Here is a 26,568-nt window from a genome sequence, read left to right as displayed (position 1 = left end):
CAGTTACATAAATTAACAAAAACTGAATCTCGCTGGTAATAATGTTTTAAATTGGCACTTAAAATATTTTAATGAACGCAATGAGAAAACATTTTTTTCCATAATTTGCGAAAATATTTTTAATAAGAAAATGTCTTTCACAAAATTCTTTATCAGTATTTCTTAAAGATTTTTTACCATTCTTTGTAGAATTGGATAGTACTTAATATAACCCGTTTTATATGGTGAATTATTAAATTCTTATCAAATGGAAAATACCATCTCTTTTAACTTCATTTTTGACGAATAAAAATTTAATATCACGGATAAAAACGGAAGGAACTGAACCAGTTGGATACCCATTCTTTTCTTTGGGATACAGAATACCATAATGATCACTTCTATACTAGTAAAAATCCCAACAGCAAAATTTACATTCGTTTTGTGTTAGTCTATTGAAAAATATTATGATGGAAGCTTGGAATTTAATTAAAATTACATATTTAAAATGTTTGAGCATACTTAAGATTATGGTCTTCCGTATCACCGTCTTAACTGAATTTTTTTAAAGGAAAAAATATGGTTTTTTGTTGCAAGTCAAGATGGAAACGCATTATTATTTCCTTCAATACATCTGGGAGAACACTCTAACTTGGACAGGCTCTTAGAAGCAATGGGTCGAATTTTCTATAAAGAGGGGCAGAAAAAAGTTAATTCTCAAATTATCTCCAATTACAATTCAAAGGGAATCGAATTGGATAAAAACAGATGTAGAACTGTGGCACTAATGGAATTAATGTAACAATTCAACGCGGATTAACTGAACTTCAGCTAATTAATCCGAAGGACCTCTACGGGCCGTCGGGTAGCGGGGATCAGGAGGCGATCAAGTGGATCACCTCTCTTTCGTTAACTCGATTTGCATACTGCGAGACACTACACTGGGAAACTTGCGTCAAACGGGGGAGGCGACAAAACGACCTCGGACAAATAAACTTTACGGATCAGCAGCTTTGCGACAAATTATCCATGCGACAACACATTATAAGACAAAACAGACTTAACTAAATTTGCAATATCACCATTTTAAATTGAGCTATCGTCGGAATGAAAGTTTTTTCCAGCAAAATGATTGCTAACCGAACGTAGAGAAGTCCGGTTTTGACTCGACTGTTTTGCATTTTGTTTGTCTGTAAATATGTTTGTACGTTCCATTTTTGGTTCAAGATGATGGCCGTTTTAATGGTTCAGTAAAGGATTTATTTTTCTAAAATCGTTTTTGTGTACTTTCTTATTCGCATTTTTTCGATATTATGGTAACTTCCTGTTTGAAGAAAGATTAAAAAAGATTTGTAATTTGATGGTGAAGTTTATTTGGAAAAATTGTAAAAAATATTATTTGAACTAATGGAAAATGTCACTTATAATCAAATGTTAAGCAGGTAGGAATTTAGTAAACTTACTCACAAACCTCATGATTTCAGAGGAAATTATGGTTTTCATTTATTAAATAAGAGAAAATTAGAAAATTATTTTTCGGCCATGAAAAATTTCCAGATCCACTTGTTCTAAATGAATAAAAAATATTACCTGTATTTTTATTTTTTATTGAACCACTCTGGTAGGTAGTACACTAATTGGTTTCAAAATAATTGACTTATTTTTTATATCATTTACAACATTCAGTTAACTACCTCGATACACAGATTTGAAATTTCTTAAATTTGTATTAGGGACTTTAGATTGAGAGATCTCTTCAGTCAGAACGACTATTGTAACACAGCAGCTCCAGTTACAGTTAATCATGATTCAGCCCTGCTTGATGTGCCAAAAAAACTGCATCCCTCTGCAATCTGCAACCCTCTCCATCACTGGTTGGTAAGGAATCGACGTAAACCGTGTGCAATACGCAAAACCGCCCCTGTGCCGCACTGACTAATGTACACGGGGAACCTAAGTAAAATAAATATACAGAACGGAACGCTCTCAGTATCACGCTTTCTCACTGCGCGCGGTTTATGTTGATTCCTTACCGACCCATGAATGATCCCGCTAAATCTGGTATGCGACATGACATGTTTTAAAAAACTCCAGCTTTGTACGAACGTTGTCGGTTTGCCGTCACCATTTGACATAATAAAGTTTAATTTTACAACTAAAGCACTTTATCAGAAAAAATATTTCTTGTGATATTGAGTCTCAGCTATTTTGTCGCAGTAGTTTTATCGAGGTTATTTTGTCTCAGGCAGTAATGTCGATGTCGAGTTAGTTCGGAGGCCCGATACAAGTCGTTGGAAAGGGGTTGGTTGGCTGCGGTAGGGAATATCGACACGACCCCAGAACTAATCAGTATCAATCTACCCGCGGGAAGGAGTCGTTAGACTTGATCTCTTTTCGTATTGGAGAACGGTTTAGGAAATTAGGTTGGGAACATTCTAGACCCGGAGAGGGGATATTTAGGGTTTATTGAACTGATTTATTGTAATTGAATCTTTGAGCGTAAACCAGATGATTACTTCTACGGGTTAAGATGGTAATTATTTAGGTAGTCTTATTGATCAGCTTCTGCCTTACTGAACCGAACATGAGAATATTATGTTTATTGGATCAAGCATCATCATTATTGCATAGCAATATTTATTTAAAGCACTGGTTACTATTTTCAAAGTCTCATGGAGCTATAACTGGCCTAACTGGATTTATATTGAGCTTTCAAAGCCATTATACAGTAGTTTTAAGTTCGTATGTATTTAGGAGGCCCTTAGTTGCTACTCTAGTGAACTGAAAATGAGAATATTATGTTTATTGAGATAAACGTCATAATGATATTACGAGTACAATGTTTCTGCACTGGTTATTATATATAACTATCGTAGAGATTTCAAAGCCTTTGTACAGTGAAGTTTGAAATAGTCTGATTGATCTGTTACTACCTAAGTGAACCGAAATGAGAATATTATGGTAATTGAATACGTTTCTACGAGTTTTATTTAAAACACTTGTGACTTTTTTAAAGTAATGCTTATCGAACTAACCCTTACCAATCCTTTTTATTGGTTATTACCGTAATTATAGTAATATAGTGTTCTTTAGATTACTTTCTGTTCAGCGAACTAAAATTCAGATTCTTAAGTTTATTTTAACAAATATTATAATTGTATTACAATGTGAGGTACTGTTTTTGTTTACGGACATCATAGAACTAAACTATTTTAACGGAATTTATTAGAAGGCCATCGAAAATATCTAAATGGAAATATGAAAGTGAAATATGAATCTTTTGGAGAAATATAATAGGCATGACTGTTTATTTTCCAAGTATTCTATTATTATAATTATTGACACAATGCGATTTATATTCTTTTAGGAAATATTTTTTCGTAGAATTCTTATTTCTGAATTACCAAGAACCAAACAGTGGGATCCAGTTAGAACAGAGGTTCCCAAACTTTTTTGACCCGTAGAACCCCTGCCTGCCGAATATTGAATTTTCATAAAACTATTAACGTCCCATGTAATAATCATTTATTTTTTTCGTACAAAGATTCCCTTCCCTTGCCTGCACTACAACCGGGTGGCGATATAGTTCCTCTGTTTTTGCATTGTGCAGACAGGGGCGCCCTTGTGAGGTATTATACCAAATGAAAATGGAGCAGGATAAGCGACGGAAATTTATTTCTGTAGCTGACCCTACAGAACTGCCCCTTAATTTCTTAGTTAGCGCTTATTCCGATCAGTTCTTCTTGTCATATAATATCCGATTCTTCAACATTCCATTTACACAGTCAAAATGTACTCAAATTTTGTTTTGAAGTCTGTCTGAAGTACATCTAAATGTTGACCGTAATTATTACGTGGGACGTTTTTCAAAAACAAATTGGGGAACGAGGAAAATTCGCGGCTTCCAATGTGCAATATTTTGATTTAATATATTAATTCTGTCGAGAAAGGGAACGTAGACTCTATTTACATACCTTAATAAACAACTTTACGATATATAAACATACAAATATCAATAAATAATTTTTCAGTCAATTATTAGTATTACGTAAACTGTGTTATTTGTGTTAGGTGTATTGTGTCATTTACGGAACTCCTAAATATTGAGTTGAGGTAAATGGGGGTCCGCTCGTATGTACCCCCATTTGAATCTCGTGGTTCCCCAAATTTTTTCTCGCTGACATAGAACCCCAGCAAGCCGATATCGACCCCTGGGGGTCCATATAGACCACTTTGGAAACCTCCGAGTTAGAAGCTCTGCTGTTCGAGAAGCCTTTGAGGTAGAACTTTTGCTTCTTTTATTTTTTTTTAACTAGAAGGGTTATATAATAAGTAATATTCTTCAGAATTTCTAAAGAGAAGACGATCAGATCATCACGCTAGACAAATCTGGAGAAAACTAGTGTAGAAGCTGTACGACGAGAAGCACGAACGAATAATTCGTACAAAAAAAGTCCTCGTATAAATCGATAGATAACTTAACGAGAGCGATCATGATTACAAACATAACTATTACCAATATCTTTCTCGTATAAGACATTTCCCAAGATGCAGTACGTACAGAAATAAATATTTTTTGCATATGTACGTTCATATAGGTAATCGTCTATTACACGCACGGTCGTTGTGGAGCTTTAGAAATGAAGACGTTTATAGGCTGAAAGTATGTTACCATTATGCCTACCAAATGCTACACCGATTACCGCCCAGAGTAGCGCAAGAGGGATGCTGACCCAGGCACGTACCAACCCTTAGCTCGATGTTGAGGAACGCGTCAGCGGGGATTCGCTCAAGACTCAAAGAAAGCAATAAAATCACCATTATAAGGCTACTGTCGATTTAATATGGTCATCTTTGCTATTTAATCTATTTTGTTTTAAAATATTAGGCTAACATTATTGTTAACTGAGCGTAGCAAAGTCTTATTTTAACTCAATTGCTTTGCATTTTGTCTGCCTTAAAATTTGTTGGTACGTTTCGTTTTCTATCCGAGATGGCCGTCTTAATGGTCAGTATTTTTTTTATAATAAGGAATTGTCGTATTTATTTGGACTGTTTGATTTTGATATGTTATTTGAATTTTTCCAATACTATGGTACCTACCGGTTTAAAGAAAGTTTGAAAAAAGAATTTTCATGTTTCTTTTAAAAAATTATGTAATTCCTTCTTTTAAGTAAAAAAAGTGACGTTAAATATTATGGTAATTAACTAGGTAGGTATTTAAGTACCTACTTAAAACCTTATGATTTCAGAGAAATCATTCGTTTCATTTTGTTAAATAAAAAAAAGTTGAAAACGTACTTTTTGGTACGCGAGGTATACTATTCCCCGAGTCTTATAAATATTTACGAAGTTAAAACATTGCTCTATATAGATGTAAGAGCAGTGCCCATGAGGTGATTTTTCACGAAAACGGTGCTATATAAATTGGCCAAATATTATTATTTCTATTTATTTTTTGCTAGAAAACGAAACATTAAGAGCTGGTTGAAATTCCATGAAATAAGTTTCTGAAAGCCTAATATATCTGAAAGGATATTGGTCTGGTTTTCATGTCAAACAAAAATAAGTATCCATTTCCCTCAAAAAATCTGAATCGGCTTTTTGCTGTACTAACGGCAACCGGAAAATATCGGAAACGTCCACAATGTTCTGCCGGCTTTTGCAATGTTGACGGGCGGCAACCGAATGGTTAACCGTTAACCGTAACGGGGACGGGACAGAAACGAGACGGGAAACGAACGTATAGTGAATATGGCTGTCGTAATTTGCGGCGTCATCAGATTATTTTGGTTTTTAACGACACGGGGAGCCATGTTTCCATATTTTGATGTAATTATAATGGAATGGTTAATTTGTTTGTGTGAATATTACTACAGTGTTTTCCGTTCATTGAGTCAGTGAGATTGGATAATAGGTACAGCCTAGGCCAAATTTTTTAATCAAAATGATAAATGTTCAGTTTGTAATTTTGTCAGTCCTACCTGGAATTATTTTTTATGTATTTTAAATCGATAATGACAAATCTGAAAAACATTGTTTCCTGCGAGGATAACTAGTTTTCACTTATACTCTTACGTACATGAATAGATAGATTTAGATTTCTTGTACCACCGTTCTTAATACGACAGTTTTGTTAAAAAAAAATTTTTTACAAAATACTGAAACTAATTCAAAATACATATATTGTTATTTAAAATATTGTTATGGTGAAGATTCGTAGGTATTGTTTCGAAACTAGCAGGCAGATAAAATATGTTTTGTTAAAGTGATAATGAAAAAATGAAAAAAAAAGTGAAAATATAAAAATGATCACGACACTTGGGGCAGTTCTCTGCCGTGGGGAACTGATTCTTGGGGTGAATCGGGTTCTCGGTATCGTCTCCGGCGAGCCGATGGTTCATCTCACTGTGCGCCGTCCACAGCCAGATGTTGGCTCCGTCAGTTTCAGCAACCGTTTTGAACCGTTCGGCCTCTAGCTTTTGGAATTGCTGTGAGTAGTCTGTGCATCAGTTCATCGATTATAGTTACTTAAGTATCATCTACTTTGGAATCTACGTGATTATTATATTGAGTTATTACAAATGCCTAAATTGGTGAATATACCAACCTAACCACATCTAACTAGTCCACAACACAACTAACAGAACACAATAAAATAAAACTTAAGCATACTGGTATACAAATGAAAACGCTTAAAAATAAAGTTACTTTACATTCAGCGAAACTAAAGCACATTCACACTGAAAGAATGCCGGCGCTCGGCTAAAGGCCGCCGCGACAAAGCGCGGCGCACTTCGAGCGGTGGAATTCGATTTCCCCGATAGCCATCTCCCGGTCGGGGTGTAATCGCGGCATTTACATTGTACGACATTATACGACGTTGCGCGATAAGATTACCTAATCAGAGCCAGCAAGAATGGGTATCACCGCTCGTGTGAACCGAGCGTAATGCCTGCTTCCTGAAATTTTATTGCACTAACTCTCTGTGTTGGGCTGAATCTGTGGAATTACCGGGACGCTGATGACAGCTTAGAAAATCTTTATAAAATCAAATAATAATTTATTTGTTTATTTCTTTAACACGTCTATGGGGCTTTTATATTGCGTACAAGAAAATGTAATAATTTTTTACACAATGGGTAGTAAAAAATTAATGTTACTTACAATTACTACGGTATACAGCATGATAAAATGAAATAAAAATGCTCTAAAATTATCAGATATTATATTTTGTCACGAAAAAATTGTTTATAAATGTTTGAATCATCGTATTAGTTGAGTTAAATATATCGATATCATGTTATGTTTGTTTGCTTATCTATGCTAGAAATTGGCCAGTCTGCTTGATAATTTGTTTGTGAACGGTGGCATTGAGAAAGTTCCTTATATCTAGTTGGTACTCTAATGTCGACTGGACTGCGTTCGCATCATTTGAGTTATTTGAAACAGAATTTTATATATAAGGTTATGATCTGATTTAATAGCATTCTGAATGGTGAGCTCTGACGTCATGAATTTTTGCATGGTTTTTCGGTATGGACAATAGTGAAATTTTAACTATATTCAAGATCATTGCAACTTTTTAAATTGCAACATCATTTCCATCTTCTTTGCAATCCCATTAACTTCACTCCAATTTGCGCACTTTTACTGTATTCACATAGTCAATCACCATGCATTGATAATTGGTTCCGTCTAGGTGATGCCCGCACAACGCACTAAGCCGCTCATAAGAAAATAAGCTAATAAATAATACATTGATGGGAAGGCCCGAATATATGACACAATTCACAATTGATTTCATGCATTTTATTTAGCTCTTTTTATTGCTTACTTATTTACTTGCTAGTTGGGAAGGGTGCAATGCGTTGCGCAGGCATTGTGTGAAAAGTAAAAAAAAAAATGTGAGTTCGCAACGATTGAATTTATTTCGGACTTCTTTTCTTCGAAGCAACAGTTTTTTTTGGTATTTTTCTATGAAATGTTAGATGATATAGATGGGTGACACGGCTCACAGTAATATGGCAATGACTGAAGAGCAATCACAAATACTTTTGCTTTACCAAAGTAGCAAAAGCTCTCGGTATCATTCAGAGAAACAACAATTTATTGTGCGGGAATTGAACTCGTGCGATCCAGATTCAAAACCAAATGACTAGACCATAAATGACAAGTCAATTCAACATCATAACATTCACAAGGTTTCCTTTGATAGCTTTGAATTCTTAGAATTTTAATAATTAACCAACTCGAACAACATTATTATAATATCATCAGTCGAATAAGCATCACGTAAGTTATCACAACTATTAACTTGATATTTGGAAGTTAACTAGATACTTATTTTCAGATTACTCCTGGAAGACGTAATTTATATATTTTCGTGTAAACTTCAAGATTTCTCTAGATAATGCATACTTGTACATCACCTCTTTCACGCACGTAGCTCATATAATTCAAATGAGGTATTTGAATACACCTAGAAATTAAGGTAAGTAACTACAAACTACGCAAAATTATACAGGATTTGTTTTCTCAGACGTAGTACCACGTATTTTCAATAATACAGGAATGTTATGAATATTTATCCCAATACCAAAACTGTGTTGTTCTACTATGAAGCTTTTTAAATTTCGATCTGAAATTCCCCGAAGCCATTTAAAGCAAACATTAAGATGTAAGATTCAAATTCAATTATATTCACACTTGAGTATACTCGGTCTCTGGAAATTAGCGAAACTAAATAATTTGCAAGAACATCAGGAACGTAGTTCTGCGATAAAGATGATAATTTGCTTCTCGGTACCGATTGCTGTTGTCTCTCTGTGAACTCTTTGTGAGGAGCGCTTATTTTGTTCAGCGGTATTGCCTCCATAAAGCCGCATTCAATTGGTACAAATATACCCAGAAACAACAGGCATAATACAGTATAAATTATTTGTTCTTGAGATTTTTTCTGTTAAGTAGTGCCAATAATTTTACTAGATTAACTGTCTACTTGAAATCTGTTGCGGCTTTTTGAAGTACCCACATAAAGGCATCAACATCAAATCAAAATAAAAGTGTCATGTTTTTTTATTATCACTAGAAGGTTTTCTTGAAAGTTCTTAAAAAGCCGGATTAAAAAATCAGAACCGTTCTACACTAAAATTCAATAAAATATTAATGCTGGGTCTACTAGAAACATAAAGAAATATTAATTTGTTACATTAGGGCTTGATAACGTAACTTATAGTTATAAGTTGTTACCTTAGCATTCAAGCCAAGTAATATACTATAGGTGAGTACACAAGCTGAGCTTGTACTCCAATCTTCAGGGTGTGGATTAATATATAGTCAATTTCCCAAATGAAACAAGTCTCTTGATATGAGTGTTTATTGTACAGGTAAAACAGGTTATCAACAGGTCTACGAAAGGTACAAAGCTCTTTAAGGCCTATCCTTAATATTGGCGATCTACTGAATCTAGGCTCTGATGGACAAGGTATAATACTAGCTCACGTGGATTACGGCGGATGCGGTGAGACGGTCGGCAGGTGCCAGGGCAGGTGCCATGGATGGATGCAGAAGGGCGGCCCCGAAGGCACACCACGCTAGACGACAAAGGGGGCGCCAGGGCGGCGGCTGGAGGCGCAGAGACGATGGAGCAGGGCGGGGGCACTGGTTGGAGGGCAGGGGCTCCACACAACAGGCTAGGGCGGCAGACGCCCAGGACTGAGGCAGGGGTCTACAAGTTCACTGGTCTCAGCCTGGCGTGGACGGTAGATAGGGCGGCCGACATCAACAGAGGTAGGCGGCTCGCTGCAAGGGCGGATGCGGCGAGGAAGAGCTGGAGCACGGGTCGGTTCGCCAAGGGGTTCTTCACGACCCGGCTTTGGTGAGCAGCGGTGTCTGGGCCGTGGACAGCAGGTGGCCCGGACGGAGGAGACATGACCCAATTATATAATGTTGCGTGCTGGTGGACCTCAGGCAGATGGAGACATGACCCAATTATATAACGTATGGGGCTGGTGGCCATCGGCAGATGGAGACAGGACACAGCTCTATAACAAGTGGGCTGTGGTTCTGGGGGTCCCTTTGAAGCTGAGAATTTGTACTCGAGCAGCGGCCCGCGAGATGAAACAACTCCGCCGATCCATATTTACGGCGTCACTTATTTGGGCGGCAAAAAGTAACTCGGAACTAACACAGCATGTGCGTTCTACGCGTCTCCCAGGGAACTGAAGCGTGGGTAGCTGGCCGCGAGTACTTGACCTGCTTCGGGCGCAAGTGGGAGGGGTATTCTACGATATCCGATTGGTTGCTAGCTCGCGTGACTCGTGCCATGGAGAGACATCGCGGATGTACTTGTATGTATTGGTGTTCACCCGATTGTAGACACGCCGAGATGCGTATATATTAGTGTGTTTACACGCTCTGGGTGCATGTTTGATTTCCGGCCACGCGTGATTGACATACATAACTATACAGTAAGCTCTTGCTAGCTTTGTGCAAACATAACAAATTGTTAACTAGACCAGAGGGAAAATAGATTAAAGGAAATTATATCTAGTAAATTCTGAAAATGGCGCGTTAAATAGTATTTTGTTAAAAATTTATTGCAAAGGAGCAAGTAATCCACTGAACATATACTCCATGGAAGTGTGATCTCGATACACGGTTTTGAAAGAATACCAATGTTGTCAATTCACATAACACCATTTGACTCATAAGTCCTTTGAGTCAAAGGGTGTTATGTGGATTGACAACATAATTCACGTAAGACCCTTTCACTCATAGTTCCTTTGAACACTAAAGAATTTATTATATCTTTATTAATTGACATACCTATGCAGGGTATCCCAAAATCAACGTTTTCCTTGGGAAAGCTGATAGGTCAACTCATGACGGACCAGAATATCATAATATGTATTACTTTTGATCAGTTTCAAATAAATATCTGTCACTTTAAGTGTTTTCACTCAAATCCCTAAATATTAAAATTTCATAATGAGTTCTTTTGGCAGTGAAATAGCAATAGTTTTTGTTTAAGCAATTTATTTTATACCATGTAAAAAATAAAACTACATAAAATTTTTAACAATGTAACTTACCAGGTTAGCGTGGTACATTTGTTTTACAGTATGAGGAGCCGAGATAAGTTATGAAAAAAATAACTCTTGAATCGTACAAAAATGTTTTATTTTCCAAATACGTAGGAACTGAGAGTTTTATTTTCAAGTGAGATCAATAGCAGGGCTATTCAGGGATGTGTTATTTAAATTTTAACCTTCGATTACGAAATGTTGTATCTGTGGTACTCGAAAAACTGACCTTAGCTGTCGATGTTCACAAAATTCATAAAACTGCCAATATCTCAAAAACGATTTTTTTTTAATAATGTGTTGTAATTATATTCAAGTCCGTCAGCTTTCCAAAGCAAAACGTTGCGTTTTGGGACACCCTGAATAATGTCACATCCTTAAATACTTACGGTCAAGAAAGGATTTCGGTTTTGTTAAATAAAATTGTAGCAATGCTAATTATTCATCTGAAGTAAAGGAAATCTCCCAAACTTCAACACATTTCCTTATATTTATACAGGGTGTATCGGCACGTACCCGACAAACTTTAACCAGCTATTCCTTAGTACATTTGGAGTAAAAAATGTTATGGGCACTTTGATGTCCGGTAGCATTTTTTTCAATTAAAAACAAAAAAATTATAAGAAAAATCCACACTCCGTCACTGTCATTGGCATTGTTTCTCGTGTTCAACAGCTGTTATTAGCAAGTGTATCAAAAAGCGTCTTCGCTCTTTCATACACACTAAATAATAATAGTTAAAAATGAGACTAATGGTGTCATGCCATTTCGTTGTGATTGTAAAAGCGCGCCAATGTAGGTACGTACGTATATTATTCAACGAAACTCGAATAAAATATTGCCAGATGGGTTTTTAAACTGTGACAAAGGATAACACAGTGGTGACATGTGGTGAAAATATGAATGATAATTTTTTTATTAAAAAAAAATGTTACCGGACAGCAAAGTGCCCATAACATTTTTTACTCCAAATGTGCCAAGGAATAGCTGGTTAAAGTTTGTCGGGTACGTGCCGATACACCCTGTATATTCAGCAAAGTAAACCTCATAACTAAATAACTTAAAAAATCGTTATGTTTTTGTCAGAATGCATCTTTAAAACAAAATTAACTGATGTTTTTATGGCGTAACCGGTGATAGCTCCGTTGTAACCTTTCCCTCTTTCTCATAAACGATCATTGTGACTGGAAGTGAGGCCACAACGGAAATCTTTGTACTGAGGCCACACACTTCTCCGTTATTCTACTTCAAATGTCTAAACTAGTAGCTCTGTTAACAGTAGGCTTCACATCCAAAAAGTAGGTTTATAATTAAATTATATTTTATTCCTCTTATTTAATAAAAATCGATATCAAAATTTGCTCAAAAAGATTTGTAAGTAGGTACTTAATTATAAACTTCATATTTTATGAAACATTTTTTTTATTACGAATATAATATTTATACAATTTTTCCAAAGAAACGTCGTTGTTTCAATTAAAATTATAAAAATAAATCTTTACTGAACCATTAAAATGTTCAACATTTTAAAAAGGAAACGGAACTTACGAACAAATTTACAGACAGATGCAATGCAAAACGGTCGAGCTAAAATAGGAGTTGGCTATGCTCAGTTTAGAAAGAAATTAGAATATGAGAATATTAGAATTTAGAATAAAATTTCAAAGTAGGTTATAGTCAAAAGAAACTAATTTTAAATACATTCGGCACGTTTAGTTGAGTAAAAAAAATCATATTCCGTATTAGTGAATCTAGCACGGTCGATCGATAAAGGTTTTGTCGATTATGTCGGTAACTTGTTATCATTCCCACGCATGACTGCAGATAGTTAATGGACAAAAAAGAGTTCATAATAGCTAAGTGATCTTAATTTAATTGACGTGAACTGTTTTTTGTGCGTTAGCGATCTGCAGTGGTGCTTGCGAACGATGACAAGTTACCGAACATATTGATAAAACCTTTATCGATGGCCTATGCAACATTACCAGGTGATTAGTAACAACCATTGGAGAAAAAAACTATTCCTTAGAAGTCTAGACGATCAATCAATCAGAGTTTTTCTCAGAGGTATCTATTGAGTTTTTTGTATCTTTAGAACTGGGTATGTAGGTATGTAGTTACTCAAACATTACCAATCTATTAAGCAGCTATTTCAAAGTAATCCAATGATGTTGCAAATCAATATATAAATATGTTTTTAAATGGTAATATTTTTATCAGTAGTTATTTATTCCGATGTATTTTGTTCTCTTTATAAAACGATGACACCAACAACTTTACAGATTATTTACATTCGAAGAAATTTTTAACATTAAGAAAGTTTTGAAACGTTTTTTTCGTTTGGATGAATTTTAATCGATTACTTCGAAATGGGTATCTCGATTATGACCATCTCCATTTCAAACACGATGAAAAACGAGGCGTGGAAAATAAATCACCATAGAACAAAGTAAATGTAAATCTCATAGACTCGTGCCCATCCATAATAATTATCATTATTCCTGTAAGTCATAAATTAAAAAAGGCATAGCCTTCGCAATACGATGCTTTTGTGTTGATTTATAAATCAACTCCACCACTATGAATTCAAAACAAATGCGTGTTTGAATTTTTAACAACTAGCAAAAACCAAACAAAGAAGAACACCATTTACATTTACTTACTAATTTAATGTTTATTGTTCATAAAAAATGTGATAGAATATACTATAACACTGGAAAATAAAAATGAAATACTCAAGTAAGCACTTTGATTAAAACATGCGGACCAAAGCATCTTGCTTGCAACCGTTCAGATGAACAAGCAGAAAATCTGTTACATTGAACTCTGGCGTTGTGAACTTTGATTAGCTTTTACGTGTCTAGAGTTTCTCGAGTTAGCTAAATTCTCAATCATGGCAATTCAAAAGGGCAAGAGAGAAGTTTTCACATAAATTCGGTTTTGATCTAAATGAGGTCGTTGCTATATTTATAGTTGCTGTGGAAATCATTTTTATTGGTTGACTTCACGTTCAGTTTTAAACCAGTTGCATATTAATGTGAATGAAGAGCCTTAATGGATTTGATTTTCAATATTATCACCCGTATTTAATATATTTTCATTATAACAAAACATTAATTAAAAAAATTATCGCAATTCTACGGCGAAATTTATATTTTTAAATCAAAATGACTGTGTGTTCGAGATACACGCCGCGACATAAAAGCTCAAAGAAAACGATACTGATTCTTACAAAATTTAAGCTCACTACAAAAACTGTACAAGAATTTAATCGCCAAATGGAATTTCGCCCTAGGCATTTTTCACTAGAACGTCAGATTGAGTTAGTCCATGACATAAAAGTTGAAGACATGCCGCCGACTAAAGTTATCAAGAATTTTCACGATTATGTCCTGACATAATGGTTATTACTACGAAATATAATACACTTGCATGGACTTTGTTTTATTTTCTTTCCACTTATGCCATAATAATAAAAGAGTTTGATCGTTAAACGTTTTAGGTCGCTTGGCAATCGACCGAGGTTTTACGCTTTTTTAGGCAAAAGATAGCCGTGTCCGAACTTTGTTGGTTTTTACTACGTTTTAATGTCTACCACTCGGTCATTTAAAGATGAATGGTAGTTTTTCAAGCATCTTGACCATAAAACAGAAAATTATTATCCGAAGCTGATTAAACAGCAAGCTCTGGCAACTTACACAGCGTTTTGTCTACTATTTCAAGTTCAACTCAATAATTTTCTGAAATTGATTAAACAGTGAACTCTGGCCACTTACACAGCTTTTGTCTACTATTTCAAGTTCAACTCAATTATTTTCTGAATTTGATTAAACAGCGAACTCTAGCGACTTAGTTCAACTCGATTAGTTTCAGCCCGATAGTCATTAAATTAAAAACATTTTTCTAACAAAAAAAGAGTTTTTATGCTCCGCAAAGCCGGGTAGTTATATACTACTAGAGTTGAGTTCTTATGTTCAGGTCTACCAACACTCCGTTGTCCTGCAGACTTATTATAAAGAAGCCTCTACAGCGATCGCCTTTTTCGACCCCTGCCACTTGCCCTACGCAGAAGAGCTTTCGTATTTTATGAGTCTTAAAATTGTACAGTATATATATCATATATAATATATATATATTATTTTATAAGTCTTATACATTTTATAGGTCTTGTTACCGACTGCTGTACAGTTGTAAAGCAGTTGATTTTATCTTTTTCGCTTGACACCAATATATTGTATGAGTTGAAAGATTCTATCAAGAACACTGAAAAATATCCGATATCGTCTCAATATCTTCCACAATAGTGTAATAATAATAATATTTCAAGGATACAGCACTCTGAATCAAAGCTTAGTACTGGTCTGAGAGTGTTTAACAGGAATTGAATTTGATCCTACTCGACAGGATTCTCGATTTGAAGTGCCTTTGGAATCCGGGGTCAGTTTGAGTCTTCCGTTAATTTCCTGGCTTATATCTTACGTTTGCTGATTGTGATATCCTTGAGAGTGGTTTGAGAGGCTACTAATAGATGGCAAAAGGTAGTAGTTTAATAAGTTATCTATATATGTCGATAATATAAAGATTGAGAACATAATAAATACTACTGCAACCTCAAGATCGATGCCCACAATATTTCCTTCCGCCTGCTAAATAAGCTATCAGGGTATCTATCTATCTATCAGGTCAATCGATAAAAGTTTAATCAATAGTGTTCGTAACTTGTGATCGTTCGCGAGCACTACTGCAGATCTCTAACGTGCGAACAACAGTTCACGTCGAATGAATTAAGAACACTTAATTGTTGTGAACTGTTGTTTGCTCATTAGCGATCTGCATCTATGGGAACTATAAAAAATTACCGACATAATCAACAAAATCTTTATCGATCGACCATGCTAGATACACAAAGCTTATTGTTATCAATCACAAATCAAGGCCAAAGTGTTTTGTTGACCCGGCATTTTTATTTAAAGAGTTTGTGTGACACACACGGAATGTGTGAGACAACACTGATTTTGTCATGAAATTGAGAATTTTTAATTAAATGAAAACATTATAAACTCACCAGTCCGCTTTTCCGCATCCCCCGCCCTGATTCCTGCCAAGGTGAGGGGGGTGCTGCGCCCCTTGGCGTTGAAAGCGAACACTTCCAATCTGAAGGTAATATCGGGTTCCAGGGTAACGGAAAAAACAGCCTCCGAACTGGTTATATTAAACCTGATGAAAAAAAACATTATAAATATTAATAAAGAAAATACAATAATATTATCATATCTAATTGGTACCTACAAAGACATTGAAATAAATCATTATGATTCCATGGCCCTAACTTGCAGAGGTAGGTAAATCATTATTATTGCGTATAATGATTTAACCCTACATGCCTCGGAAGGACATTACTAGCCATAAACATCATATTCCATTATGGTTTCTGAAGGATAGATCGGGGCGTCCATACATTATAAAAGTATTTTTAATTTTTTTTTCTGTTATATGTTTGTCATTGAAAAGACAAATAATTATTATTCACAGTTTGTATCAAATATTTATACATTATTACATGGATAAAATTTAAAAAAAATTGTCAAAGTGCAAGGTTACGTATTTCGGCATTTTTTCATAGACAGTTGAAAGTTAAAAAGTAATTTATATTTTTTTACTGTATAAACGGTATAAAAAGTGAAGTGACAATTTTATTACTTATTACCTACATAAAAAGAATACGTTTTATAAAAATAGAATTATTTCAAAATTATAGACGTTTCGAGTCAAAATGTTCTGGTAAGTTTTTTCGTTAACATTTTGATGTTTGATATTAAAAAAATATTTTTTTCAAACACAAATATTTCAAAGATAATTTTATGTAGTTTCTAAAATAGTATTTTTTTAACCACAAATTCATAAATAAGTAATATGTAGAAAATTTTATATACCTCGGGAGCGATCCGAAATTCCAAGAAAATTGACCATTTCGTTGGGATTTGTTGGTAAAAATATTTATTATTTAAATAAAAAATATTTATTATTTGAAATTAAATATTTATCAAACCTAAGAGTTAGTTGATGTGTGATGATGATCAAAATTGGAAGATTTTTTAAGGATCGGTATATTGTGTGAATGTAATTAGATATAAGATTTTAAATTATAAGGTGAAGAGTTAAATTTTTTTTTTGTTTATTCCAGATCTAAATAAATAAAAAAAATCGAATTCACTATACAAGTGTTAATAATGTGTAAAGCGTTAAGAATGAATATGTTTTAATTTAGTATTGCATTGAGGGAGGTTTATAGGAGTCGTTTTCTTAAAATAAAAACGCCAACACATTTCTCATTAAATTTACTTTCTTTTTTCTTCCTTTCTAGGTACACACAAATCTCAAGTAAGCAGTACCCATTCTACATGAAAGTATGTAAGCTATGCGTGCACTTGACAATATAAAATAACCTAATTATAAGAGTTCATAAAAAGTTGTTCTTGTTTTAGCTCCACGAGAGGAGGGGCGGTTCCCCCGTCCGAGTCCGTCTAAAGGTATTATCCGCCGCAATATCGGGCTCGCAGGAGCCAGCGGGGGTTGGAGGTTGTCCCGCCCGCCCCTGACCGCCGCAATGCTTCAACTCGCCGGCTACAAATTAACTGCGAGTGACCGCGGAGAGCCGCGCGAGGCACGAGCTGTGGTCAGGTATACTTCTGGAAGCGATGAATATGGTATGACTTTAAGGGTAAACCGCACGCTTCAAAACTCGTACATTTGCACTTCGTTCCAAGTGGAAGATAGGTATTTTCAGTGTCGCGCTGTGGCGACATGTCTTTTAAAAATCTAAATATTGTTTAAAGTTTTTTTAAATGTAAATACTGCACAAGACTTCCACTGCCCCCGGGCTGTTCAGAATCAGCAGGATTAAGGCTTCCCCAATTGAAATATGTTGTGAGACTGAATGCAGTGGGGAAGGAGATGAGTAAGATGAAGGACGGGAAGTACTTGTCTATTCTGGTCACGAAACAAAATTAAAGAAATTTCAAGTAACATTACGATTCGAATTTTCCTAAAACGAGAGTATCATTCACTCTGGATGGCGTGAAATGGTTTTAGACGAGCAAAATGACAAAAAAGAATAGCCAAGTTATTAAAACACGTTACAAAAATACTTTTACTTTATATTAAAATTAATTAAATACTGAAAATTATAAAAAATGCAACCTACGAATGAAACTCGACCAACGCAATGACTAATTATTCTGTAGCTCTACATATTTGTGGTCTATTTCCTGAGTATCCTACACGACCTACTGAGTAACAATACTCAGGAAAGAGATCCCAGATACATATCTGGGGTCTCTTTCCTGTGTATCCTACACGACCTACTGAGTAACAATACTCAGGAAAGAGACCCCAGATACATATCTGGGGTCTCTTTCCTGTGTATCCTACACGACCTACTGAGTAACAATACTCAGGAAAGAGACCCCAGATACATATCTGGGGTCTCTTTCCTGTGTATCCTACACGACCTACTGAGTAACAATACTCAGGAAAGAGACCCCAGATACATATCTGGGGTCTCTTTCCTGTGTATCCTACACGACCTACTGAGTAATCAGATCAGATCAAGAGTCTGAATAATAGAAAAATTTTCATGGTACAATAATGAATGTAGATGCAGAAAGGACTAGGTATGTGAAAAATGAAATGAAAGTATATCAAAATCTGAACGATGCAATATGAATTTGACTGAAGAAATACATGTGCAAAATATAGAGATATGTATAGTAGCATCCTGTTGGTCTGTGGGTTGACATAACTGATCACATGATATGTGGCAGGTGTGTAACCATTAAGCGAAAAGTCAGATTAGTGACAGCATTTATCTTCATTATTTAATTGTATATAATAATCATGCATAAAATCCATTAAAATGTATGAAAGTAAACCAAGCCTCACAACGCGTGCCGCTAGGAGACGCTAGAATAGCATACTGCTATTATAATGTAAGGAGATATCAGAAATTAGAGTGGTGACAGTAACAGATAAATAGAAGAGTGCGATGTGGAACACTAATTTTAGAAATGTAACGGTTTTGAAAATTGTGTGACGTTTCATCATACCTTTCTAGTTCCTACCTCGTGGGAAGAAGTGGCTTTATGGTGGCGATACACATCATGTAACATTTGAAAACAGGCCGCTAACAAGAGTACTCCTTATGTAAATGGCGATAAGGTTTAAATTCCCGCTTGAAACCGCCTGTTTAGATTTACGCAAGAAAAAAACATCGCCAAAAATGTGTTTTATTGTATTTAGCAAAGTTCAGGTACAAGCATTTAAATGTTTTCAAGAACTAAATATGTCACAATATACAATAAATTCATAACTAAAAAGGGGTTCGTAAGAAGGAGATTTTGAACTCAAAATAAGTTTTTATGGGCCTGATACTATATTTATTATATTATTATATTATACTATACATATATTTTTGTCGGCGCTTATAAAAACAGTTATAAAAAAATGCTCGATTTTTTCGATGGTAAAGATATGTAACTAAACTAAAAACACATGATTGTGTATTACTTCATAGTGCTCTTTGCCTTAAGTTGCAATGTTTTGTGGTCAGTCATATCGATTCCGTGGTAGGACTGTAAGGTGGAAACAGACTACTGTGACCTCAAGGGCATGACAAACAAGGTCACTGAGCATCTAAACTTTGACTTGTCTTCAATTATAAACGCAAACTTTTGCTTGTGGTTGTTCTGAATTATTTGCTCCTGAGATGCCCAATTCGTCTATATGGTGTTTTTTTTATGAAATTAAGCTTTTGTTTAAAAAACTTCACACAAATGAACAAAGGTCGTAATGTTTCTTAATCTTATTCTAAGATATTTAATAAACAAACATAGAAAATAATAGAGCGAGAAAACTACATAGATCTTTTTGTTCTGTTTTTGAAATTAGTAATTTTTATTAAAGTTGTAATTTATTTGGTGTAAAATTAAAAAATAATAAATTACTTTAATAAAATAAATCATGAAAAAGTCGCGAGAAAATTGAAACTTAAAATTAAAAGTCTGTATATTTTTCGTCTAAAAACTTAAGTGAATTATAATTTCTTCTACAATCAGTGTTGCCATCAGTGGCAGCTCGTGACTTTTGAGAGTACTGGAGTGCTAATAATACAAAAATTGCATTATTGATGTTGTTGTACTTTAAAACGATTTTTTTTTCGAAAATTTGATTTTGTGTATAAAGATTTTCAGGAAATACGTGCGGCGCACGGTCAAACTGAAATTTCCTGAATATCTTCATAAAAAAAATGAAATCTTACTGACATTTTTTAATCAGAGACATTTTTTTGTAATATTAGCACTCCAGTACATCCAAAATTCACGAGCCGCCACTAGTTGCCACAACCACATACATTTAAGATCCACTTTATTAAATTTCTTCATTTAATATCAGATTGTGCATATTTATACTGACCGAAATGGTTTTAAAAACCTCCAAGCTCATTATCATGGGAATGGGATTGTCATGGGCATAATGTGAAATCGAGTTTTACTTTTTAGTTTTTTTACCCACTATTATTATTGTGTTTAATTTCTATGATAATGAAAAAACCTTTATAATCTATTACCATTAATTGTTTGTTAATTTACTTGTAATTAACTTGTAATATGTTTATTGTTGTCTCCCTTCCACTTATTGATTATCCTTTGTATCTCTTTCAAATAATGTTGTCTCTATCTAATTATATTCTTTCTCCCCCTGTCTGTCAACCTATATATAACCAACAACTCTGTCTTAGTATTTAGTTATTATTATATCCTGATGAAGCTTGGTTGAAGCGAAACCGGTCGATGTGTAAAGTAAAAAATATTCGTGGTTAAATACAAAGTGTTTGTTTTATTTTAAAAAAGGTAAATATTTTGTTACATTCGTTGTCGTAATTCGTGCTTCAACAAACACTGAAAAGTTACTTTAAATTCCGACGGTAGTTTTTCAGAAAAAAAACTTAAGCGGATTTTATTTCTCTATGTATGTTATTCTCCAGAAAGACTACAATAGAAGGAGATCCATTATAAATTCAAATAAGATAACTAAAAACAACAATAAAATTTAATTACATCATTTACGCGGAATTTATTACTTATTTTAATGGTAGACATATTCAAGTAATGTAAAGTAATTAAAGCAAAACTGAAAAAAAAAAATTTGCAGAGATAATTTAAAACAAACAGCAAGAAACGATCTATATTCACGGTAAAACAGATAGCTTTAGGTATATTAAATTGCTTGAAATTATTATAACAGACCATTTTTCGTAATAGTTTAATTTTTTTTTCTTTTTCCAACAAAACTTGAGATTTCGTATTATAAGATTACTTATAGGATTTTATTATTAATGCTTAAATTCTATCACTAAACACAAGAACCTTGTTTCATCATGGCTTGGAACAACTATTATGTCTGTTACCTTTATAATAAATACACTATGAACAGGTTCAAATTATTGTATAGTTTGGACGGGTTGTTTCGGAGAATTTGAACAATTCATCAAATTTGTTTTTTCACGTTCACGTTCGTTTTCGGGTTTTATGAAAATCCTATTAAAGTTCTGTTATTATATCAGTATAGGCTAGTTGCTTCAAAGAATTGAAATAAAAACAGAACGTGAAAAAATCTTTCACTGAACTTGAAAATTAACATTGAAATTTGATGAATTGTTCAAATTCTCCGAAACAACCCGTTCTTATTGTGACACATACGTACCTGTACAAAATAATAAAAAATGTTGTTTTAAATTATTCATCCTTGAAATAAAAAAAAAATCTATTTGGAAATATTAGGTCGATATTTACAGCTCGCATCGCCAATTCGCCCATGAGCGATGGAGCTTAAAAAATGTCTTTCAAAGGTATTAAAATAACCAATTTGCCATCCTGTTTGTTGAAACTTAACTCATCAGTCTAAATTTATTTTCAATAATAAAGTTTGAGAGTGCATTTTGTCACCTTTAAAAAAATGTTTTAGGATACGATTTAAAATATCGCACTTATTTGGATGTTATTTAGAAGCGAAAATGCACACAAATATTTCTATTTTCTGACAGCAACTTTAAGAAATATAAATATTCCAGAGATCTAAAGAGTTGACAGATAATCCAAAGAATAAATGTGTTCTCTACTGATATGAAAGAAAATGCCAGTTTTCACATGAGATTTTGAGACCTCTAAGGTCAACGAAATAAATTAATTGTTAATGAATGAATTAAATAATTTTTTACAATGTTTGAACAATTTCACAAGACATTACTTAATTCGGGCACACAGGTGTCCGTGTGCTCACAACACACTTCTATTAGTTTAGTTCCGTACTTTTTAAATGTTCATAATGAACGAAGAAATCTCTAAGAATAATTATGATATAATTTTGAAACTCGACCACGTTTTTTATGGGAATACAGCACAAAAGTACCAACTACTCAAAACCATATAGATTCAGTGAGACTATGGCATCCCCAAGTAGAGTATGTTGTGGAACTGAATGTAGTGGGGAAGATATCAGGTCACCAAATACGGCTAAAGCCTATTCAAGCACCGTTTTAAATTTTTAATGGCGGTCTCACCACAGGGCGCTACTGAGAGTACCCCTCGACAACAGAGGCCGACGAAACCGCTAACCGCTAGTAGTTTTATAAACATATTATATACATTCAATAATATAGATAGTAAATAACGAGAATAAAATGTGTTAATTAATTTAATAAACGTAACTTTAATAATACAATAAATAAGCCACCGGAAGAATCCAATATCATTTGAACCAGCGCAACTTCACTTCAAAGGTCCGGGAAATTGTTTGTTCCCGGTATTCTCGTACAACGAATAAGGAATATTTCGCAGTGTCAACAAGGTATTACGGTACTTTGTAGAGTTTGTAGACGTCGTGGTTACCTGGTTCGACGTAGTGGTTACCTGGTTCAGGTTCAGAATGCATCTAAACAACTTTACTGCATCCTGGAAACCAATATTAGACCGCCATAATATAAGCAAGTATCCAATAATGTTATACTAGGAAGATAGTGTACAGATATAAAATCTATCCACTGCATCCGTGTAACTGATTTGTGAATTAATTCACACCGCAATAACCGCGTCATAGAATTAAATTTACGTTAAATATGAAATTCTAAGGAATACAAGCCGCAAAAAAGAAATGCTTTGAAAAAAATACATATTGACGTGTTATTTTTTACTGTTCTACTGTTGATTTTAAATGATGAAAAACATGTTTTTTCTCAAGATGCTACCGAAAGTGGTAGCGTGGGTGTTTTTGATTCATCGTTTTGTGTTTTTTATTTAAAAAATACTATATGGAGAGCCCGCTCATGGACGGGTAAAACGAAAATTTGGCCTCAAAGTTTTGAGAATTCGCAAAAATTAGTTGACGGCAATAATATTATTACTTATTATTTGATTGTTCATTATCGCCATGATAGGTTTTTACATGATATATAATTTTCAAGATTTACTGGATAATAAACAGAATTTTTTTAGTGTTTAATATAACAAAAAAAAAACAAAACCAAAAACCAAAAAATTAACAGGATCCATGGTACATATAATTCTCCATTTAAATGTTCATAATATAAGAAAATATAAAAAAAAACAACTTCTTTTTATAGTGCAGAAGGTATACAAATAATATTAAATAGTAATATAGGTTGATATTATGCAATTTACATGTGAATACAAGTAGTTTACAATAAGAAGTATTAAATTTGAAAAAAAATGTAATCGCTCCTAAATAATAATATAATGCTACATAAGAAAACGTTATTCAGGTAAAGATGAATTTATATTAAATATGTCGATATTTGAGGTGAATTTGTTTAAAAGTGTATGAAGGCGAGAAATAGGTGCGTGTGTGTGATGGTTAGATTCGGAATTATTGTTATAGAATAATATAAATAGTTAATAATTAGAAAAAAAATCTGCTATGTAGACCATGCTATTGAATTATATTCCAACAAGCTGCATACTAGCGACAAATTTAATATTTTTATAACTTCCAATGAATTCAAAACTTTGATAATTCTGATTATAAATCCCAATGTCTTCATGGATTTATTAATTATTTGTTGTACGTAATTTTCAAATTTTAATTGGGTGTCGAAAATAACTCCAAGATTATTTATTCCTAATTTTGTTGATGTTTTCCAAGATTTCATAGTCTATTGCGTAGTTAAATGATATCAGATCTTGATTTGACAAAATATCAGTATCTTTATATCAGTATTTATCAACATTTAGGAATAAGTTGCACGATACACCAATTGTGTACATTTTCGATGTTTGACTGTAAGATTAGGCAGTCATTAATATTGTATATTTCTTTGTATGATATGATGATAATGAATGAAGTTAATCGATATTGTCTATAACCATGCATCTGCTGCTAGATAATCCGCTAAACGTACCACGTCATTTTAATAAAACTTATTTTTTAATTGCACATTGTTCATCTGTTAATTAATCGTCTTTAAGATCAATTTCCCTCATTGGCAACGGCCATTTTCGTTGTGTAGTTAATTAAATATTGTTTTTTTTTGTCTAACAGTTAGGTATTTACTTTCTCACATGGAAAAACATAATTATAATTAATAATGAACTTCGTTAAGCAATACAACACTATACCTAAATATAAATCTCCTCCCCATGCAATTGAAATTTAATCTGTTATTTTTCTTATTTTATATAAAATTTGACATATTGATTATTGCAAATGATTTCATTTCATGCATTTTTATATTCCTAATAGAGTCACGCGAAGTAAAACTATATTTCACAGAAACAATAATGTGAATACCAATTTGTCCATGAACTAGACCATGCATACACCGATTAGGTAACCAATATGCAGAAGTAGCAGATATTTTTAATAGCACCGTTTTAAACAACATATATTTTTAATAAAACATATCCACTTACAAAATAAAAAAATTCACATATTCTTTTAAATAAAAAAAAAATTAATTCGCATTTTTTTAAACAGTTAGGTATTAGTTAACATTTCTTCCTATAAAAATGATTTAATTATTCAATTTACTCATTATATTTACACTGGTGTATAAGAAGTTATGAAGTTGTTTTTATGATAGTGTAAGAAATGATTGTCGAAGGACCTTGGATGATTGAGCAATGACCACTGCACATAAGACAATATTTGTTGTACGGATAAAGGAAGGACTCACCATTAGGAGAGGGTACTCGTTTGTTCCTGTCTTTTCTCCTCACAACAATGTCATTTAACACGAAGCGGCTTGCACGATATCGGCACGAATGATAATGTCTTAGAGGTAAGGGAGATGAGATCTCGCGCGGATGCGGTTTTATTGTGAGCGGTTCGGGTTATTGCAACATACTGATTCCCAAAGGGCACATAAAATTAGCAGGAATGGAAAGGAAGGTAGGACAAAGGACAATAATACGATCTCAGTACAGTGGTCGCAGGTATGTGTGTATGTGTGCATGAGATGTATGTATAAATTAATGTCTATTGCGCATTGGCGCAACCATACACTGTATAATTGTTTTATAATCCTTTTTGTCAAAAATGTTTTATTCTATATGTAAAGTATTTGTAACGTAAATAAATAAATAAATATTGAACTTAAACAATTTTTTTCTTTGAAACAGGTATAGTATATGCATGAAAACAAAAGTCTATTTGGCTTTACAAGCAAATCGTAAAATTAATGATTCTTTTATTACATTAGTTAAGAAGGTAAATTTTGAAAAATTAAGTTAGTTCTTCTTTCGTAGGTGGGGGGTTAGAACCTAAAATCTAGATTAGTGAGTCAGTCTAAGACCTCAGGCGTAGCCCCGTGTACCTAATTATCTCCGCTGGGGAATGAATGCAGCGGGCACTCTTTGACAACTTGTTCGGTGGTCTGCACCACACCGTATTCACACATTGCCGACTCTTTAAGGCCCCATCCTGCATCACATAGACACGGCGGCTGTGGGAGGACCTTATTCTATTGATGGCGGACTAGAGTTTACGAGGCAGTGAGAATTCAGGCAGTCTCTCAGTGCGGTCTCGTGTATTTGGAGAAGCCTCTCTCCTTCCATCCAGAAGGATTTTAGGAACTTTAAGCGGCATGCAGGGTGAGAGACGACATCACTATGTAAAGGTATTGCGGTTTTTTGCAGCGCATTCTTGTATTTCCTCAGTGTTGCAATCGCTCGCCTGATATTTGGCAGGGTTGTATTTGCAAGTACGGGAAGTACCATAGAAGTGTGGGCGCTTCTAGCCCATACTAGAGCATAATATTCAGCTGTTGATAAAACAAGGGAAAATGGATGCCGTTTTAAGAGTGTTGGCGTTCCATCCATATCTAGTTCCAGCTAGCTTATTGACTGTTTTTTTCTTAATAATTGCATGTGTTGCCAGTAGTTAAAGCTGCTTTCCAAAGAAACTCCCAGATAGCGGGCGTAGAAGTCATGGT

General features: G+C 34.0%; 1 protein-coding gene across 2 annotated transcripts in view; it reads right to left on the bottom strand.

Moving 5' to 3' along the window:
• The window catches only part of LOC149424498 (kin of IRRE-like protein 1), a 267,924-nt gene that overhangs the window by 27,836 nt on the left and 213,520 nt on the right, over positions 1-26,568 (bottom strand). For both annotated transcript variants that reach the window (XM_089651621.1, XM_089651622.1), the window contains exon 14: positions 16,132-16,283. In XM_089651621.1, coding sequence (XP_089507747.1) covers positions 16,132-16,283 — 152 coding nt within the window. The remainder of the gene's footprint in view (positions 1-16,131; positions 16,284-26,568) is intronic.

This window comes from Hesperophylax consimilis, chromosome 4 (assembly GCF_061612785.1).
Source record: "Hesperophylax consimilis isolate HC1 chromosome 4, BYU_Hcon_1.0, whole genome shotgun sequence".
Taxonomy (NCBI): Eukaryota; Metazoa; Arthropoda; class Insecta; order Trichoptera; family Limnephilidae; genus Hesperophylax; species Hesperophylax consimilis.
This window is presented reverse-complemented; position numbering and strand designations above follow the sequence as displayed.